Raw genomic sequence first — 18,535 nt, forward strand, 5'->3', positions numbered from 1 at the left:
ACTGTCCATCAACAAACGAATGGATAAAGAAGATGTGGCACATATATACAATGGAATATTACTCAGCCATAAAAAGAAATGAAATTGAGTTTCTTGTAGTGAGGTGGATGGATCTAGAGACTGTCATACAGAGTGAAGTAAGTCAGAAAGATAAAACAAATACTGTATGCTAACACATATATATGGAATCTAAAAAAAAAAAAAAAAAGGTTCTGAAGAACCTAGGGGCAGGACAGGAATAAAGACGCAAATGTAGAGAATGGACTTGAGGACACGGAGAGGGGTTAGGGTAAGCTGGGATGAAGTGAGAGAGTGGCATGGACGTATATATACACTACCAAATGTAAAATAGCTAGCTAGTGGGAAGCAGCCACATAGTACATGGAGATCAGCTCGGTGATTTGTGTCCACCTAGAGGGGTGGGATAGGGAGGGTGTGAGGGAGATGCAAGAGAGAGGAGATATGGGGATATATGTTTATGTATAGCTGACTCACTTTGTTATACAGCAGAAACTAACACACCATTGCAAAGCAATTATACTCCAATGAAGATGTTAAAAAAAAAAAAGAAAGAATCAGACTGCCAATGCAGGGGACACGGGTTCGAGCCCTGGTCCGGGAAGTCCCACATGCCGCAGAGCAGCTAAGCCCGTGTGCCACAACTACAGAGCCTGAGCTCTAGATCCCACAAGCTACAACTACTGAGCCCTCGTGCCACAACTACTGAAGCCTGTGCGCCTAGAGCCAGTGCTCTGCAACACTGCAGAGAGAAGCCACTGCAATGAGAAGACTGCACACCACAATGAAGAGTAGCCCCAGCTCACCACAACTAGAGAAAGCCCACGTGAAGCAATGAAGATCCAATGCAGCCAAAAATAAATAAATAAAATAAGTAAATTTATATAAAAAAAAGAAATGACAGTGAGGAAATAGTTTTAATAATAAGCTTCGACAACTGATGAGATGAATAAACAAGGAGGATGACTGTGAGGCTTTAATTGGCTGGTGGTTGGTGATGTGATTGGCAATGATTGGTAAGTCAGAGAGGGTAACTGTTAAGGAGGAAAGAAAAGGCAACAAATCTGGTTTTGATGTACTCATTTTGTTATAATAATTATTGATTATTTACTGAGTAGGAACATTTATCTTTGTTTCAAATCAAAACAAGTATTCCTTTGTAAAGATTTAGGATTAAACATTGAAGTATTAGTATTTCTTTCAATTTAGATGTATTTCTCCCACTAAATATTTAATCAAAATTTGCAGTAAGCTTGCTTTCAGAGAATGAAATGAGGGATATTAAAAGTAGGGGTAATGATACTGCATAATTATAAATTATCAATAGGAGATGATGATAAGCATGTTGTCCCAATATACAAGGAAGCTCTAGGGGCAGAATGAAAAGGACAGCTCCCACCTAATGTTTCATTTTGCGCCCTTTCCTTCAGTTAAGCTCCCAGTGACGTATATGGGACGTGGATTTTCCTAGCCCCTGCCTCCTGTAGCCAGGGTTTCCTCTGTGGTAACGAGATGGAGCCTCAGAGAAAACAAAGTAGGCTCCTGACTTGTTTCCCCTCTGCGGCAGGTGTGGTGCCCCACCAGCTGGTGCTTCCAGACAGAGGGAGGAGTTGAGCTCAAAAGCTCACTACACTGTCGGTGGGAATGTATTGATAAATTGGTGCAGTCACAGTGGAGAACAGTATGGAGATTCCTTAAGAAACTAAAAATAGAGCTACCATATGATCCTGCAATCCCAATCCTGGGCATATATCTGGAGAAAACCGTAATTTGAAAGGATGTATGCCTTCCAATGTTCATTGCAGCACTATTTAGAGTAGCTAAGACATGGAAGCAACCTAAGTGTCTATCGACAGATGAATGGATAAAGAAGCTGTGTGGTATACACACAATGGAATATTACTCAGCCATAAAAAAGAATGAAATAATGCCATTTGCAGCAACATAGGTGGACCTAGAGATTATCATACTAAGTGAAGTAAGTTAGACAGAGAAAGACAAATACCATATGGTATTACATTTGTGTGGAATCTAAAAAAATGGTACAAATGAACTTTTTTACAAAGCAGAAATAGACTCAAAGACATAGAAAACAAACTTATGGTTACCAAAGGGGATGGGGTGGGGGAAAGATAAATTAGGAGTTTGGGATTAACATATACACACTACTATGTGTAAAATAGATAACGAATAAGGAACTACTCTATACCATAGGGAGCTATATTCAATATCTTGTAATAGCCTGTAATGAGAAAAGAATCTGAAAAAGTGTATATATATATACACACATATATATATAACTGAATTACTTTGCTGTACACCTGAAACTAAGACAACATTGTAAATTAACTATACTGCAATAAAAAAAAGGTTAACAAAATAAAATAAATAAAATGAGGGGGGGCATGTATCCTTAAGCTACTATCTGGGAAAAAAAGCCCACTGCAAACTGAGAACCTATGAAAATAGTCAATAGATAGGTGAAGGGGGTCCAAAGTTACAGAATTCCAGCTATAAAATAAGTCCAGGGGATATAATGTACAGCATGGGGATTATAGTTAATAGTACCGTACTGCATATTTGAAAGTTGCTAAGAGGGTAGATCTTAAAAGTTCTCATCACAAGAAAAAAAAAGTTTTTTGTAATTATGTGTGCTGACAGATGTTAACTAGACTTACTGTGGTGATCATTTCATAATATATACTAATATCAAATCATGTTGCACAGATGAAGCTAATATAATGTTATATGTTAATTATATTTCAATTAAAAAAAAAAAGAAAATGGCCAACACAGTGGGGCAGGAATACATTTCCAGTGTCATTCATTCCTGTCAAGAGTGACATGCTGAGACCTGGTGGAAGGCAAAGCCTCCACCCACCATAGGCACAGGTTAAAATTAATGATCCTTCATCGTAGGTCTAAGAAAGGACTTGCGGTAATTTGGGGTATTTGGGTTATGGTACCAGGCTCTGTCTTAAGGTTGGGGCGGTTTGTTCTGGCCGAGGTCAGCTGTGTGTTTGTTCTCTCTGCCTGTACTGGAAGCTGTTGCAACCCACAGCCTCCCCGGCGCCCTCCCTCCTCATCGCAACTAAGGCTAATGCTTCACTAGCCTTTGCAGAAGAGTTGGCTTCGCAGGAGGGTTGAGCTGGGCCAGAAAGGAGGAGCTTAGCCCTGTGTGCAAAACCTGGGAACCTGACTAAACATTAGTCCGGGGCCAGGATGAGGACAAAGAGACTGGAAAGACATCCCGCCCCCCTGGTAAGAAAGCCCCGTGATCAGCTCCAGCCACTGGCGGTCCTGCCATCCTCGGAACTTAAATAAAGGGACAATTGGAGCCGAAATGTCACAGTTCTGACCCTTCAGGCTTGGACCACCGGGCACCCCCGACACCATGAGTTGGTCCTCACACCCCCGGAGTTTAATCCTCTGCTTCTACACTCTTTCATTGCTCTCTTCAACATGCCTGGCAGTAAGTGTGCTGTTTACAAAACGTATTTGTTTTAAACAGAAAGCTTAAAAATAAGAAAATATACGATAAACTAGTGAAATGTCTGTATTTTTCTCCTCTAGTATATTGCTACCCGAGACAACTGCTGCATCTTAGATGAAAGATTTGTAAGTAGTTTTTATGTTTCTCGCTGTGTTTGCACTGGACGTGGGCAGAGAAATAAAAGAAATTCTCTCGCAAATATCATTTGGCAGTTTAGACTTTTTTTTTTAAATGAAGTCTAGGTTTTACCTATTTTGATTAGTAGATCTTATGTAGCTTTTTATCAGGATTTTAAAGCACTCTATTATTGTATTTTCAGGGTAGTTATTGCCCAACTACCTGTGGAATTGCAGATTTCCTGTCTACTTACCAAACCAGTGTAGACAAGGATCTACAGAATTTGGAAGGCATCTTACGTCAGGTTGAGAACAAGACATCAGAAGCCAGAGAGTTGGTCAAAGCAATCCAGATCAGCTACCGCTCTGATGGACCAGCAAAGCCAAGTGAGAATCTAACCACCACTGACTGAGAACTTCATCTGTGAAGTTCTTTTGCTGTAATTTCAGTGGTTCTGTTTGTTCATGTATTTTTATGTCTCTGATCCCATGTTACAGATGGGATAGAAAGTGCTACCAAGATTTCCAAGAAAGTGTTGGAAGAAATTATGAAATACGAAACATTGATTTCAGCACATGAATCAACAGTTCGGTAAGCATTTTTTGTTTCAATTTGCTCTCCAAGACTGAGCTAGTGTTTACTCAATATTCCAAGCTTCAGTAGAAGAAATCTTTTTATTTTTTTCTACTTGTATCTAATTGACATGATGCCTGACCATCTTGAACACAGTGGAGATAAAAGTATTTAGGCAGTATGAGTTGTATTGGATTGTAATTGCTTTTTAATAATGATGTAGAAAAAAATAATCATGTGGGAGAAAGATGTTTTAGGTGTCTTCAAATGCTTTATGACTGTATTTACCAAAATGTTTCCCCTCACCCCCATTTGTCTTACAACGTAAATTCAAACTGATGGGAATATGGGTGTTGAAAATAAAATTCTTTTTATAAGAATGTCAACAAATGTGTGGTGAGGAATTTGTAAGCAGAGACATAGGAAGGATCTTGGCTGCAAAAGTAAATTATACTGAAGGCAGAGCAGAAAAAAATGTGTTTTAAGAGATAAGTGTAACAAACATTGTAAAGCTACCTGTTGATCATGGAACCTGCAATTACGTATTCTCCTCCCTTCTCTTGAAAGTAAGATGTCTCTGTTAACAACTTCCCAGGGATTCGTAGACTTTCTGAACATAGGGTCTCAGATACAGTTTTAGTTTCTTCCTCAATTTTTTTCCTAAATTTTTCTCAAAGTAGTATAAGAAATTGAGATAGATGGTGGCTGAGGAAAAGTGGCCCAGGAGGGATTTATCCTCTTTTTGATATCAGAGGGCTATTATTATTATTGTGATATTATTAGCGTTATGATTTGCATTATTATTGCCATCATTGAAGTTGAAGGAGACTACAGTGTAGAAATTTTCTAAGGCGCACTAGAGAAAAACGTGGTCAAATAGTTTGTCTATCCTGAACCTCAAAGAAAGAGATGACAGTCTATGTACTGTAGGTAGTTTTCTATCATTTCTGAATATGTACAAGCAACCCTGTGAGAAACAACAAAAGCAGGCTTGTTCACTTCCCCCAGCCTTTTTCTGAAGCTATGTAAATAGAAACGCTAAGAAGAAAGGGAAAATGTCTGTTATTTTATTTTAGGTAAGGTAGTGCCCCAGATATTTTTCCTATGTAAGTTATAAGATTGAAGTCCATAAACAGATCCTCAGTAAATCCACAAGTGAAAAGGAATAATGCTTCAGCACATGTGAATTTCAGAACAGGGCCTTTCTTTCCCTAAGAATATTGTCCCAAGAATAATCACCAGAGGGTCTTCCTATTAATCAAGGTCATCACTTGTGTACCTCATTATCTGCTGCCCTTTATACAAAAGATACAATTCAGAAAGGCCACTTAACAATGATACTGTTTATTGGCAAGGACCCTGTTATATTCTTTTCCAAAAAGCTTAGAATTTTAATTCACCTCAATTTATTTATTAACGTCATTTTACACTTTTTCCAAGAATGGAGTAATTTATCAGGAAATAATTCTTGAGAAAATAAGGTGGTATTTTTAAAAGAATATACAAAATTATTCCTCTAAAAGGAATACTCGGTTATCTTATTATTTTGCTTATAGATTTTTGCAGGAAATATATAATTCAAATAATCAAAAAATCATCAACCTGAAACAGAAAGTGGTCCAACTGGAAGCAAAGTGTCAGGAACCTTGTCAAGATACAGTGAAAATACATGATACAACTGGGAAAGGTAAGTGAAAGTTTTATATTGGATTAAGTTCATCAAAGCAAATATAAAAAGTAAAGGAGATTGCATGTATTGGAATGTATACAAATACATTGGAAAATGTCTAGCTATTAAATCTAAACAGTCTGCTTAGACCTTTCTTGAGTAGCTAAAAAAAAATACTTTAAAGGAATAATCACGTGAGAAGTAAGAAAATACTTCTCAGGAAATGAATAGTTTACGACAAGTTAAAAATTTCATTTTCAAGGCTGGCACAGTCTTACCTGGATTTCAAACCACCACAAACATTTCTTCTTTTTCAGATTGTCAAGACATTGCCAATAAGGGGGCCAGAGAGAGTGGGCTTTACTTTATCAAACCTCTGAAAGCTAAGCAGCAGTTCTTAGTCTACTGTGAAATTGATGGGTCTGGAAATGGATGGACTGTGTTTCAGAAGGTATTTTTTCCCACAACAAATGTATTTAGTAGACACCTAATCGTTCTGCTATATGCCCGGTATGTTTCCAAGCACCTTGTGAACATTAACTCAATTAACACCCACAACTTCCCTTTGCGGTAGTTTTTGCCTTCTTATCCCTATTTACAGAGGAGGAAACAGGCACAAGAGGCTGAGCATCAATAACTTGCCCAAAGTCACATAACTAATAAGTAACAGAGTAAGGATATAGTCTGGTTTCAGTCTTGTGCTGTGACTCTCTACTATGCTGGCCCTGCTGTTGTAGATTCATGATGGCACATAATCACAATATCATAGTGACAAAGAACTCGAAGAGACCTCTCTTGACAGGTACATCAAGACCTAGGGCTGCCCATCACAAGAAGATGATGTCACCCAGAGGATACACTGAGGCTGTTCCAAGACCAGGACCCTCTATTGCCTTTGCCAGCTCCAGGCATCCGCAGCAAATCCTCTTGCATTGTTTACCTTTGACCACTGTTACAACTAATCCTGCAGGGGGCACTCAGAGCCAGCGAGTGATGTGAGCTCTGGCTGGCAGACACAGATTGAGCAATAGGTTGATCTTTCTACCATCAGTACAAGAATCAGCAATATCAAGCTGGTGTTCTGGAGTCTCCTAGGAGTCTTTTTAAAACTACTAGTTTTGGGCTTCCCTGGTGGCGCAGTGGTTGAGAGTCCGCCTGCTGATGCAGGAGACACGGGTTCGTGCTCCGGTTCGCGAAGGGCCTGGGCCCGTGAGCCATGGCCGCTGAGCCTGCGCGTCCGGAGCCTGCGCAGTGGGAGAGACCACAGCAGTGAGCGGCCCGCGTACGGGCAAAAAAAAAAAAAAAACTACTAGTAGTTATAGTACTTAAAACTACTACTAGTAGTTTTAAAACTACTAGTTTATAATTTATCATGTGCCAGTCGCTCTTTTAAGTACTTTTACATTCTCTGGTGTAATCCCTGCAACAACCCTAAGAAGTAAGCATCATTATTCCTACTTGATAGGTGAGAAAACTGAAGCAGCTAGCCCAGGGTCACTTAGTAAATGATGAAATCATACCCTCCATATTTTGGACAAAACGTTTATAATTTTTTTGTGTGTGCACTGATAATCCACTCTCTCCTTTTGCCCATACACTTGTGTAATTAGAGGCTTGATGGCAGTGTGGATTTCAAGAAAAACTGGATTCAATATAAAGAAGGGTTTGGACATCTGTCTCCTACTGGAAACACAGAATTTTGGCTGGGAAATGAGAAGATTCATTTGATAAGCACACAGTCTACCATCCCATATGTATTAAGAGTGCAGTTGGAGGATTGGAATGGCAGAACCAGGTACTATTCTAAAGGACTTTTAACTTTTTACCGTAGAGACAGTCTGGAGTATGCACTTTCCAGCTCTCAACAGAACAGTGGGGAAGACAGTCTGACAGATGCCAAGAGCACATCCAAGTATGTTCCCCAGAAGTCAGTTTGGTTCTTGGGCAGTCCAAGTTGCTAGGTCCTATTTAGGCAGGATCTAAGTGTTCTGGTACAATCCACTTACCCTGGAACCGTACAAAATAATAGCTAGTATTTCCTGAGCATTTAATATGTACCATAAATTGAACATGAAATTATAATTTAATCTAATCCAAATAACTGTTTCATGAGGCAGGAACTACTATTAATCCCATTTTACAGATTAACATTTCCACGGTCGCATCGTTGGTATATGGTAAAGGTTGGATTTAAACTCAGGTAGTTTAACTCTACAACCCATCCTCTTAGTGATTATCCTTGTTGAAGAGTGAATCTAGCTTCTTCAGATTTCCCAGTGCTTTAATGACCATTCAGTCAGTCAAATCCAGGAGCTACTTTAAAATGAAGCCAGCTGGCTTCTTTGGTGAGCTAGAGCTGCATGGGCACTTTGAGTGCTGTATGCCTAATTAAAGTTAAAAACAATATCCAACCCTCTTGTTACGTCTATGGCATGATGAAATATAGTCTGTGCCCAAATATGTTTTTTTACTTTTTAAAGTTTTTAACCAGAAAGTATAATACCATAGTCAGTAGACCTCCTATGAGAACATCTCCTATATCCCAAGTCCTAGAAATCAGGGAAGCCAAATGTTTTCTGGAAATCTCTGTTCATGCACCAAAGCCCCTTCTTCCCTGAACTCCATAGAATTCTGGCCCTCATTCACAACTTTTTTTCCAGGGGAGAATCTCTCTCTGATCCTATAGCTCATGTTTTGTGGGCCATACAGGGAACTTCTTTTTTGTGATGCTTGAGGAAACCCTCCTTCTTGTCACTGCCACACTGCCTTGCAAAAGGAAAACCCCTTTAGGACTTCACACTTTAGATGGTATGAGTGGCTAATGGAACTGTAGCTCCTTCAAGTTTGCTGCATTGTTTGTCACTCACTGTCAGATAATGAATGTGGTTTATGAGAACTGTGTGTACATGCTACATACTGAGATAAAAGTGGAAAATACGAAATTAGTCAGGTTCATCCACATATCTGGGTTGGATATTAGGATCCTATAGGCAAAAAGCATTCAGATGGTGGAAGTTTTTAGTCTTCCTGGGACTAGAAGCCTTCCTTGAAGGCTTCTAGACCCATCCTGGGTGGTGCGGGTTCCCACATCCATTTTCCCTTGCCAGATTTGCAGAAAATTTTATTCAATGAGCACATTTCAGATTAAGAAGCAAAGTTTAAAATTCCAAACAATTGTCCTATGAAAGAGAGAACTTCTGAGATGCCTTCTGAGGCTCAGGGTCTAAGGTCTCTATTCCCTTCTTTGTAGTACTGCAGACTATGCTACGTTCAGGGTGAAAGGTGAAAGTGACAAATACCGCATGACATATGCCTACTTCATTGGTGGAGATGCTGGAGATGCATTTGATGGCTATGATTTTGGCGAGGATGGTAGTGACAAGTTTTTCACATCCCACAATGGCATGCAGTTCAGCACCTGGGACAATGACAATGATAAGTTTGAAGGCAACTGCGCTGAACAGGATGGATCTGGTTGGTGGATGAACAAATGTCATGCTGGCCACCTCAATGGAATTTATTACCAAGGTATGCCTTTCTTCCTTAGATGCATGAATTTGTGCATAGTTTATATTTTTATAAAAGGTAATAAACAAATATAAGGAAATGAATAAAGATATTGAGAGCTTAGTATATAGTTCTTTATTTTAAACCAGAATTGAATACTGCTAGCTTATACCTGAAATTGGTCCTTCTACAAGAAATCCAACTGCTGCAAACTATGCAGTGGTATTCATCGTGCCTCCATCAGAGTTGATGCTTTGGGTTATGGTGTTTCCTCTAGGCTTACCATATATATGATCTGGATGGACTAACATTACCATGTTTATGCTTCCCATGATCTATGTGTCAGATAGATCCAGTAAGCTGTGAGTAGGTGTCTGGAGGAATTAAGCAAAGAGCAGGGATGTATTGGTGAGGGCAGATGTCCATGAAATCTTAAGAGGAGAGGAGTCCAGCCTGAGGAGGGTAGACACTTATTTTAGGACAAGGGGAGGGCAAGCTATAGTTTGCTCTAAGACTGGAGTAGTTCTGAACACTGGTTTTACTTACTGACAAACTATTGTAACTACCCAACAGGTATGCATGGGGAAACCCTCATCCATTAAAATGAGCAATCTTCCCTCCTTAGGGCACTGTCCTAGCCAAGAGGTGACTTGGAATCCTCTTAAAAACTACTTAAACTTACCTTTTGGTTTTCACAATGTTTTTTTTTGAAACCTAACTTAGCTTTGCACCAACAAACCATGTAATTAGAAGAAGCTCTCAGGGAAGGTGCCTGATCCATATGATCCAGAGTAGCCGTGTTGATAGCTTGTGGTACCCTCCAGTACTAGACTCCGACAATCCCTTACAAAATCACATGAGATCTAATGTCCAGGAACGAGGTGAAAGCACTTCAGCCTAGCCTCCACTTTAAAATGGAGATGTAAAATAACATTCCAGAACTGAGCTCCTCATATTTTCCAGTAAAATTGTGTTTTTCAGATGACCTGAGATCATCTGATGAGGAATTATGACCTGTTTTCAGAAAGGTGGTCCATCATAGCTGAATCCAGGATGGCTAAACTTAGGGAGAGACCAACTGGGGAAATTTGGGGTTCTAAGCCTGTTAGCAGTGAATACATTTAAAGTATGGATGTGACCAGAAAGCACAACACAGCTGTAAGAGTTTGTTTAATAATAAGTTTATGTCAATTGTAAATGGAGAATTTAAGAGTCTTTAAGGATATTTTCAGTTAGTAGATAACACTATAAAATCTGATGTAAATGACAATGGACTTCATAATAGACAGTTCTTTATAGACTTTCTGAGGGAAAGAGATTCAAGAGCAGTGATATGTGCATCTACAATTTGTTTTAGGCGGCACTTACTCAAAAACATCTACTACTAATGGTTATGATAATGGCATTATTTGGGCCACTTGGAAATCCCGGTGGTATTCAATGAAGAAAACCACCATGAAATTAATCCCATATAACAGAATCGCCATTGGAGAAGGACAGCAACACCACCTTGGGGGAGCCAAACAGGTCAGACCAGAACACCATATTGAAATAGAATATGACTAAGTCATTTTACCCTGAGGATTAGATGTTCGTTTCTATTCACCCACAAAGTTTCAGAAACTTTTATGAAATTTTCTTCCCATTTTCTCTTACTGTATTTATTAATTTTAAGTCTTTTATTAAGAATAGTTAGCCTTGAATGGCAATTAAAACTCACTTTGGACTGTATTCCCAAATGACTGAATGCAGAATTATTTAAAATTTGTTTATTTAATGAGATAATAATATTTTAGCTTATTTCCTGAAGATGTAATAAAATCATTGTGATAGTTTGCATTTTAATGATCACACGTCATTGTGTCTTGGTGATTTTTAAAATTATTTCTTAAATAGTTTAGTATATACTAATATAATAGGAGCAAACTCTAGCATTTCAAATGACTAAGTATTTTTTCCATATTTATTACCCCTAAATCATTCATATTTAATTATTCTTTTTAAATGGAGATAATTATATCTTTTTAATATATTTTTTGTTTTGGTCATAGGCTGGAGATGTATAAAAGACCGTTTCAAAGGTGATTTACTTATGAAATGACTCTATCTAAAAAGAAAAATATAATATTTTTCCTATGGGACAGTGGACTTGCAAAGCCTCACTTCATTTTAAGAGTAATAAGAACCCATGCTGAAAACTCCACTAACAGTTTTATGCTGTTTGTAATTTATCTATACACCATTTCAATAAACATTTTGTTTCCTAAGACTAGATACATGGTACATTTTATTGACCTAAAAGCCATCACTTTCCTTCAATTTAATAATTACAGTTGGACAATCATCAGTAGTTGCTCAGTGTTCACTTTATCCTAAACATTGTACCTGACTCTTGGGAAGTTATGAAGGAAATAGAAAGTATGGCTTTTGCCCTCCAGGGGTTATAAGCCAAATACAGAAAAATACAGTAACCCAAAATGACAAAATTTGATATAAAAACATAAGCACATGTCACAATCACATAACTCAGGTTCATAGTACCCCAGTGCAGCTGAAGACGTAAGGCTGTTTGGGGATTCTCCCAGTAAATCCTTTTAGCTCCGGGCTCCTGTGGCCATATGTGGGCACTTGGAGAGGATTATAACTCAGAACAGAGAGATCCAGGGAACAATCTGCTCAGCCCCTCACTGTTGAATAAGTTGAGCAGAATGGAGCCATTATTGCAGTAGCCAGAGATCAGGAATCGCTAACTTTCTGTAAGGAATAGCTGCATTTACATTAGTTGGCATAAGGTTGAACATGAAAAGTAATTGACTAATTTTATGGGGTCATGGGGGTATGTCTGGTTGTTCTGAAGTCCTGAGCATTGGCTTTGGATTCTCTTCCTTTTCACAATTTCTTTCCTAATTCTTTCGCTTCCTTGTTCTCATAAGTCCTGATTTTAAAAGCATCCTATTGAGGAGATAAAAACCAGTTAAGTAAACTTCTAGGTATACAGCCAAATACTTGTGAGGCTTTGGGAAAATAGGAACATTGATTCATTGTCTGTAGCACTCATTCATTCATGTATGCATGAGGCATCCATTCAGCTAACATTTATTGACTTCCTTCATTGTACTAGCCCCTGTGCTGGGTATATATCACATAGTAGCATCCTCCTTTCTCCCAGTACTGTTCTATCCCGTCCAGTTCTCAAGTTCCAAAAAACCAGCAATAAGTCTCCCTTATTCTTCCCTCCCCATATCCTCAAGCCTGTCAAATCCACCTCCTAAATATTTATTATATTCATTTCCTTCTCTATGCCAACTGCCACCGTTCTAGTTGGGATATATATCTCTTGCCAGGATAATGACAAATGCCTCCTTCCTGTTTTCCATCTTGCTTCCAGCCTTACCTGTTCCCACCTCATCATGCTCCAAACCACTTCTAAATTCAGAATGCATATATTCTACCCTTTGAGAATCTATAAAATCCTTCAGGTGAGCAATTTGGTCATAGACAGGACGAGTTATGTAAATATTCATAAGTTTAAATGCAATAATATCCCTCTAGTGATTTATCCCAAGAAAATTATTTTTGAAAAAGAAAATAGCTCTTTATAGAAATATAGATAATATTTAAATATTAAATAAATATTTAATTACAGTGGGAAATTTAGAAAATATTTAACAGTGGAAAAATGGACAAGCAAGGTGGTTTATTAGTACAATGGAAGAGAATGCAATGATTACATAATAAGTATAATATCTCTGTATGAGCATAGAGACATTTACTAAATAATATGTGAAATTTTAAGATGAAAAACAATTCTACAATGAGTATGTAAAAGTATATATGCATATACTTTTGAACAAAATGTAACCTTGACATGCATGCATTATTTGTATGTATTTGTTTTCCCCAATCGATTTATAAAATTTAATAAAAATACTAAACAAAATAAATATAAACAAGTCCAAAAGTTTCTTATTTTTCCCATGACCACTTTTCCAATACTTCTTCTGAAATATCATTATAACATTCTTTCATAAACATTTTGGAGGTCCCTGTTTTTGTGAGTGTCCAGAGTACATATATGGTCTGCATGCTGGGTAATTCAGGATTGATTAGTGGGAAGGGGCTTCTAACTTTCTCCTTCTATACCTCTGCATTGTTTGATTTGTTATAATGAGTACGTTGTTAGTTTTGTAGTTAATTTAAAACCCAATTAGGTAGAGATAAAAAGGTGAATTTCAAATTTTTACTTGTTTAGTTATTAATATTCAATGGTGAACATTGAAGGGTTGTAGCTTAAGAAATGAAGCAAGATATGTACTTCCACACTCAATTGGATCATGTCTCCACAAATAAAATAGAAATGAAAGGATTATCTTGACAAATCAACTTTTAAAAATTTACTTTTAAGTGAAACAAAGAGTTTGGAGCCTCCTAGCGACAGATTACTTTTCTGCACAGCTCAAATCACAGATAACTAATACCCAACCCTTCCCTTCACTTTCTGGGCACACAAAACTCAGGTCACCGCAGAATAGGACGGCTAGGTACAAAACAGATGTGCATGGTCACACACTTTGAAAAACCCACAGAGGGAAGTTTCCAAAAATAAGGGTACTGGTACAGATGCACCGATACTATGACTTCAGGTCATGAACTACAGGGCAGAGTTCTTTAATCAGCAGACAGGAACAGTCATTTATTGGACAATATCAAGATTTTTAAATATACCTCTGAAGTGCTATAGCTTTTTTTCAATTCTTTGTTATGTTTAGTAGTTTGGTTTTAAAGATCATGTTTCAGATTTGTGGGTAGGCTGAAAGTGAGTGGGAAGTGAAAACATGTAAGTATAGACAGCATATTTGAGAACTTACAAGGTCTGAAGTTCTTAACTCTGAACAGTATAAACTAAGCCAAGTTATACATAGTAGATATCTTTGTAGATATAAATTCAGGTGATTGGAGTGAAAAACAAAATGCACATTTAACCCTGGGGAAAATTAATCTACTGATGATTTCTCATCAGTTTGATGTAGCTCAAAAAGAATGGGGAAAAAAAGAGTTAAGGATAGTAAGATGAGTTAAAGTAGATGGAAAATACTAAGTTGATGATAAAGAGACCAAGAGTGTGGGAAAGACTGTTTCATATACCTTTCCCGTGTGTGTGTGTGTGTGTGTGTGTGTGTGTGTGAGTGTGTGTCCCCCAGAGACAGAAGTTAAATTAGTCATACTTCTGGCACACCATTCACATTCATATGTGCTGGGCCACTCTGATTCTTTCCTTTAATCCCTTAATAATCAACCATTGTGATAGATTGGATGCATGTTTATTTGTACATATTCTTATAAATCATTGGTTGTTTGTGCTATGTATTTTTAAATTATATAAATGGCATCGTGCTATACATCAGTATTTCTCAGAATGCTGATCCACAAATTTTTTGTTAGTCGGCATTATAAGTAAAAAAATTGAGAATTAACATGTAGAAACATTTTTCCTATATTATGCACGTGATGATTGTATTTATTCGAATGTAATTATATGTCTTTGGAATCTAATAATTAAAAAATTGGCCTATTTTTTTGCTTTTTTACATTTTATTTTACTAGAAATTATTTTTATTGCATTTTATAAGCTAATAGGTCTGTGACTGATTAGAAATTTAATAAAACTGGTCGTTTAGAACAAACACTTTGAGAAACACTACTAAGGTCTTCATTGTATTTATTACTTTTTCCATTCAGCACCATTAAGATCTACCCACAATCTGAGTATTTTGTAACTTCCTGTGATCTCCTTTTGAACTGAAGACTTAAAAAGTGAATATAATTTGGTTCCAAAGCTTGTGCTTTTTAAAACTGTATTTTTAATTAACATCTAAGTTCATTTCATTATGGTCAAAGAACATAATTTTGATGATACTGATTCTTGAGAGACAGTTCAAAAATTACTTTGGGACATAGGAATTATCAGAGAATTAATTGGCCCTATAAAAGTGTACATAAATCATAACCACTCTCCAATAATGACCTGCATCCAATAAGAGTATTAATATATTTTTTTCCTTTAAGAAGGAAAATGAACTAAAGGTAGATAGTGATTGGCCTTGTAAACATGAGCTTTGGCCCAAATGGCCTTGTAGCCATGGCCCGTTGTGAGCATCGATAATAGGTTTGACCACTGACTTGTAGAACACACCTTTGTTGCAGGTTTGAAAGCCTTTTGGGAAGGCTAGCTGGTGAAATTTCAAGCTCTTGTTCATCTCAGTTTCATTGGGAAATATTTGAAAGTCCAAATGGATAAATTCAGTTCATGACAGTTAATCAGATCTTCAACTGGCTCAAAACTGTCTTTTCCAAATCCCAAATCCAGTATTCTTGACCCTCTCTCCCATTTCCCAGATCTTCACCCAGGTTTGCTTCTGCTGTTAACTTAAAAGCATGAAGTAACCTGAGGTAGATGGGAATCCTTCCTGAATAAATCTGAATGTTGACTCTCCCTAAATAAACAGAGTAGGGCAGATTCCATTCTGTGATGAAAGTGGCCTCAGGGACAAATAGGTAAAGTGTGACTTTTAGAAAAAAAATCATCTAACATTTAAGAGACCTTGGACTGGAAATGTTTTCCTTCCTAAATCGCTCTTTTTATATCACAAAGCTGTGGGAAGTGTCAAATGAGATTACATGTGAAATTGCTCCAGAGACAAAAACAAAACTGAATTGTTTTTTGCTGTTGAGATTGGTATTGCTGCATGAGATTTGAATCTAATGTCAGTTAAGTTTGGAAACATCATTTTAAAACTTTAATTTTTTGGCTTTTATATTGTAATAAATTTTAAATTTCAGAATACATTTTAATTTGCAGAAAAGAAGATACAGAGAGTTCCCTACCCCTGTCACCCAGTTTCTCTAATGTTAACATCTGACATTACCATGGCTCATTTGTCAAAACTTAAGAAACCAACCCTAGTAGTCACTCTTTTCTAGCTTCCATGCTTTATACAGATTTCATCAATTTTTACACTAATGTCCTTTTTCTGTTCCAGGATCCCATCCAGGATACATTACATTTAGTTGTCATATTTCCTTAGTCAGCTTTGGTAACAATTTCTTAGTCTTTCCCTGTTGTTCATGAACTTGACTGTTTAGAGTATATTCTGGTGGACTGGTCAAGTATGTGTAAAATGTCCCTCAGTTTGGGTTTCTGCTCTGTTATGCTCAATAATTTTTGTTGAATTTTATCTAAGCAAAATTTTACCAAAATGCCTTCTTTAAATGGCCTTGGTTTTACTATAGAATGGTCAGTTAAAAATAGGTTTCAAGAAGAATCACAGAGAATTAAATGGATCTCGATAATTAAATTACCCCATAATTTTCATATAATTCCTTGCTGTGGAAAGTCTAAATACCTCACAGATACTATTTCCCCAGATCTCAATGCATCCCTATTAAATAAATACCAACTGATAGATCATGTTTGCTAATCTTTAATAGAAGAACCACAATGAAATCGGCAGTGTGCCAAATTAAATGGATTTAAGCTGTATGATGGTGGAATGAATTCATGTTGTTGATATTAATACATCACTTGATTATTCATCTGCATAATGGTTTTACATTTCAAAAAAGGATTTATGCTTTAACACACATTCAACAAAGAATTTGATAATTCCAGTAAAATTTAGTAAAGCACATTATAAGTAAAATTGATCTATCTTGAAAAATGAATTATTTAATTGATAATGCATTTAAGAAAAAGGAAGTAAAGCGGTGGCAAAAACTCAGGGACCTCACCTTCACCTCTCTTTCTCTCATACACACTCATCACACATACATACATACGTCACACACACACATAAAGACTTAGTGGAAACTTGATTAAAAGTTCTTAAGTAGGGGCTTCCCTGGTGGCGCAGTGGTTGAGAGTCTGCCTGCCGATGCAGGGGACACGGGTTCATGCCCAGGTCCGGAAAGATCCCACATGCCGCGGAGCGGCTGGGCCCGTGAGCCATGGCCGCTGAGCCAGCGCGTCCGGAGCCTGTGCTCCGCAACGGGAGAGGCCACAACAGTGAGAGGCCCGCGTACCGCAAAAAAAAAAAAACAGTGCTTAAGTAAAAGACCATGAAAATCATGCATAAAAACAAAATAGAGGATGATCATTCTATTATTGGAACATTACAGAATTTAATTCCAAAAATGTTAAAAAATTATTCAATTAAAAGGCTACTCGTCCTGGAACAGTTTAATTACAAGAAATAAAGTAGATTTCTTTCCTGAATAAAGAGATTAAAGAGAAATGCAGTGTGATAGAATCAGGAACCATCAAGAAAACCTCTTTTGTTCCTTCCTCATTTTCATAAGTGTAGTTCAGAATTATTTCTGTGTATTTAAGGAAATTCCCAACTTCTTTCTACAGCTATAACTTCCAGGAAAACCATCTGCAGTCAGAGTACTGATGAGTTCTGAAAGTAAAAGTCCCATTAGTTCCTCTCAGATCAATCATCATACTATCCCATTCACCTTTCACAGTAAGCAGATTGGTTAAAAACAAATTTCTGTAATACTCTTGAAATGCAGGAGACAAGGAGAGAAAATAATATACACAAAGCTAAGGAGCCTTGCCAGTGTTTTCCAGTAAATCTTTTATAGATCTGTCACTGTTGTCCAAACCTGAGGCAGAGGCCCTGAAAGAGTAGTAGAAGTGCCAGAACCGCCTATATTTTTATAATTCAGGCATTTCAAAATTTAGAAATTAATTCTGGTACTTTCCAGTTGTACACTTAATATCATTTTAACAAAATATTTCCTGTCAAGGTACCATTATCTTCTTGTTATTAGGAGAATAATAAATTTATAGATTCATACAGATTTTTATGCTAAAAGACTTACAATTAGTATTTTTTCAAAAGCATCTTTCATTTTTAGGCTTGAATTAAATCTGATAATTTAAGGAACATTTTACACAAAATGTGACAGAAAACAATGCAGAAACAATATTTCAGCCTCTACTCTGTGCTCTAAAAGTACTCTGAACTTACCTCATGGAATTTTTTTCATTGTTTTATATCAGATTAAACCATATGAAATTGCAGACATTCATCATTTTGATCTACAAAAATGGCAATTTTATATGGTTTAACTTCTTAGCTGCACATGTATTTATT

General features: G+C 37.1%; 1 protein-coding gene across 1 annotated transcript; it reads left to right on the forward strand.

Moving 5' to 3' along the window:
• The first annotated feature begins 3,412 nt into the window (after positions 1-3,412).
• On the forward strand, positions 3,413-11,348 carry FGG (fibrinogen gamma chain). The gene is made up of 9 exons (XM_022599687.3): positions 3,413-3,490; positions 3,592-3,636; positions 3,831-4,014; positions 4,126-4,219; positions 5,758-5,888; positions 6,188-6,321; positions 7,481-7,665; positions 9,121-9,398; positions 10,735-11,348. The coding sequence occupies exons 1-9, from the start codon at positions 3,413-3,415 to the stop codon at positions 10,941-10,943; spliced, it is 1,338 nt and encodes a 445-aa protein (XP_022455395.2). The 3' UTR covers positions 10,944-11,348.
• The last annotated feature ends 7,187 nt before the right edge of the window (positions 11,349-18,535 follow it).

This window comes from Delphinapterus leucas, chromosome 5 (assembly GCF_059928025.1).
Source record: "Delphinapterus leucas isolate spDelLeu-1000000601 "Yukka" chromosome 5, BTC_Dleu_Yukka2, whole genome shotgun sequence".
NCBI lineage: Eukaryota > Metazoa > Chordata > Mammalia > Artiodactyla > Monodontidae > Delphinapterus > Delphinapterus leucas.

Excerpts from the sequence above, each read along its gene's own strand:
- FGG (XM_022599687.3), top strand. The coding sequence starts at position 3,413 with ATGAGTTGGTCCTCACACCCCCGGAGTTTAATCCTCTGCTTCTACACT. Across the intron at positions 3,491-3,591 it reads TCTCTTCAACATGCCTGGCA|TATATTGCTACCCGAGACAA; the intron begins GTAAGTGTGCTG and ends TTTCTCCTCTAG. Across the intron at positions 3,637-3,830 it reads GCATCTTAGATGAAAGATTT|GGTAGTTATTGCCCAACTAC; the intron begins GTAAGTAGTTTT and ends TTGTATTTTCAG.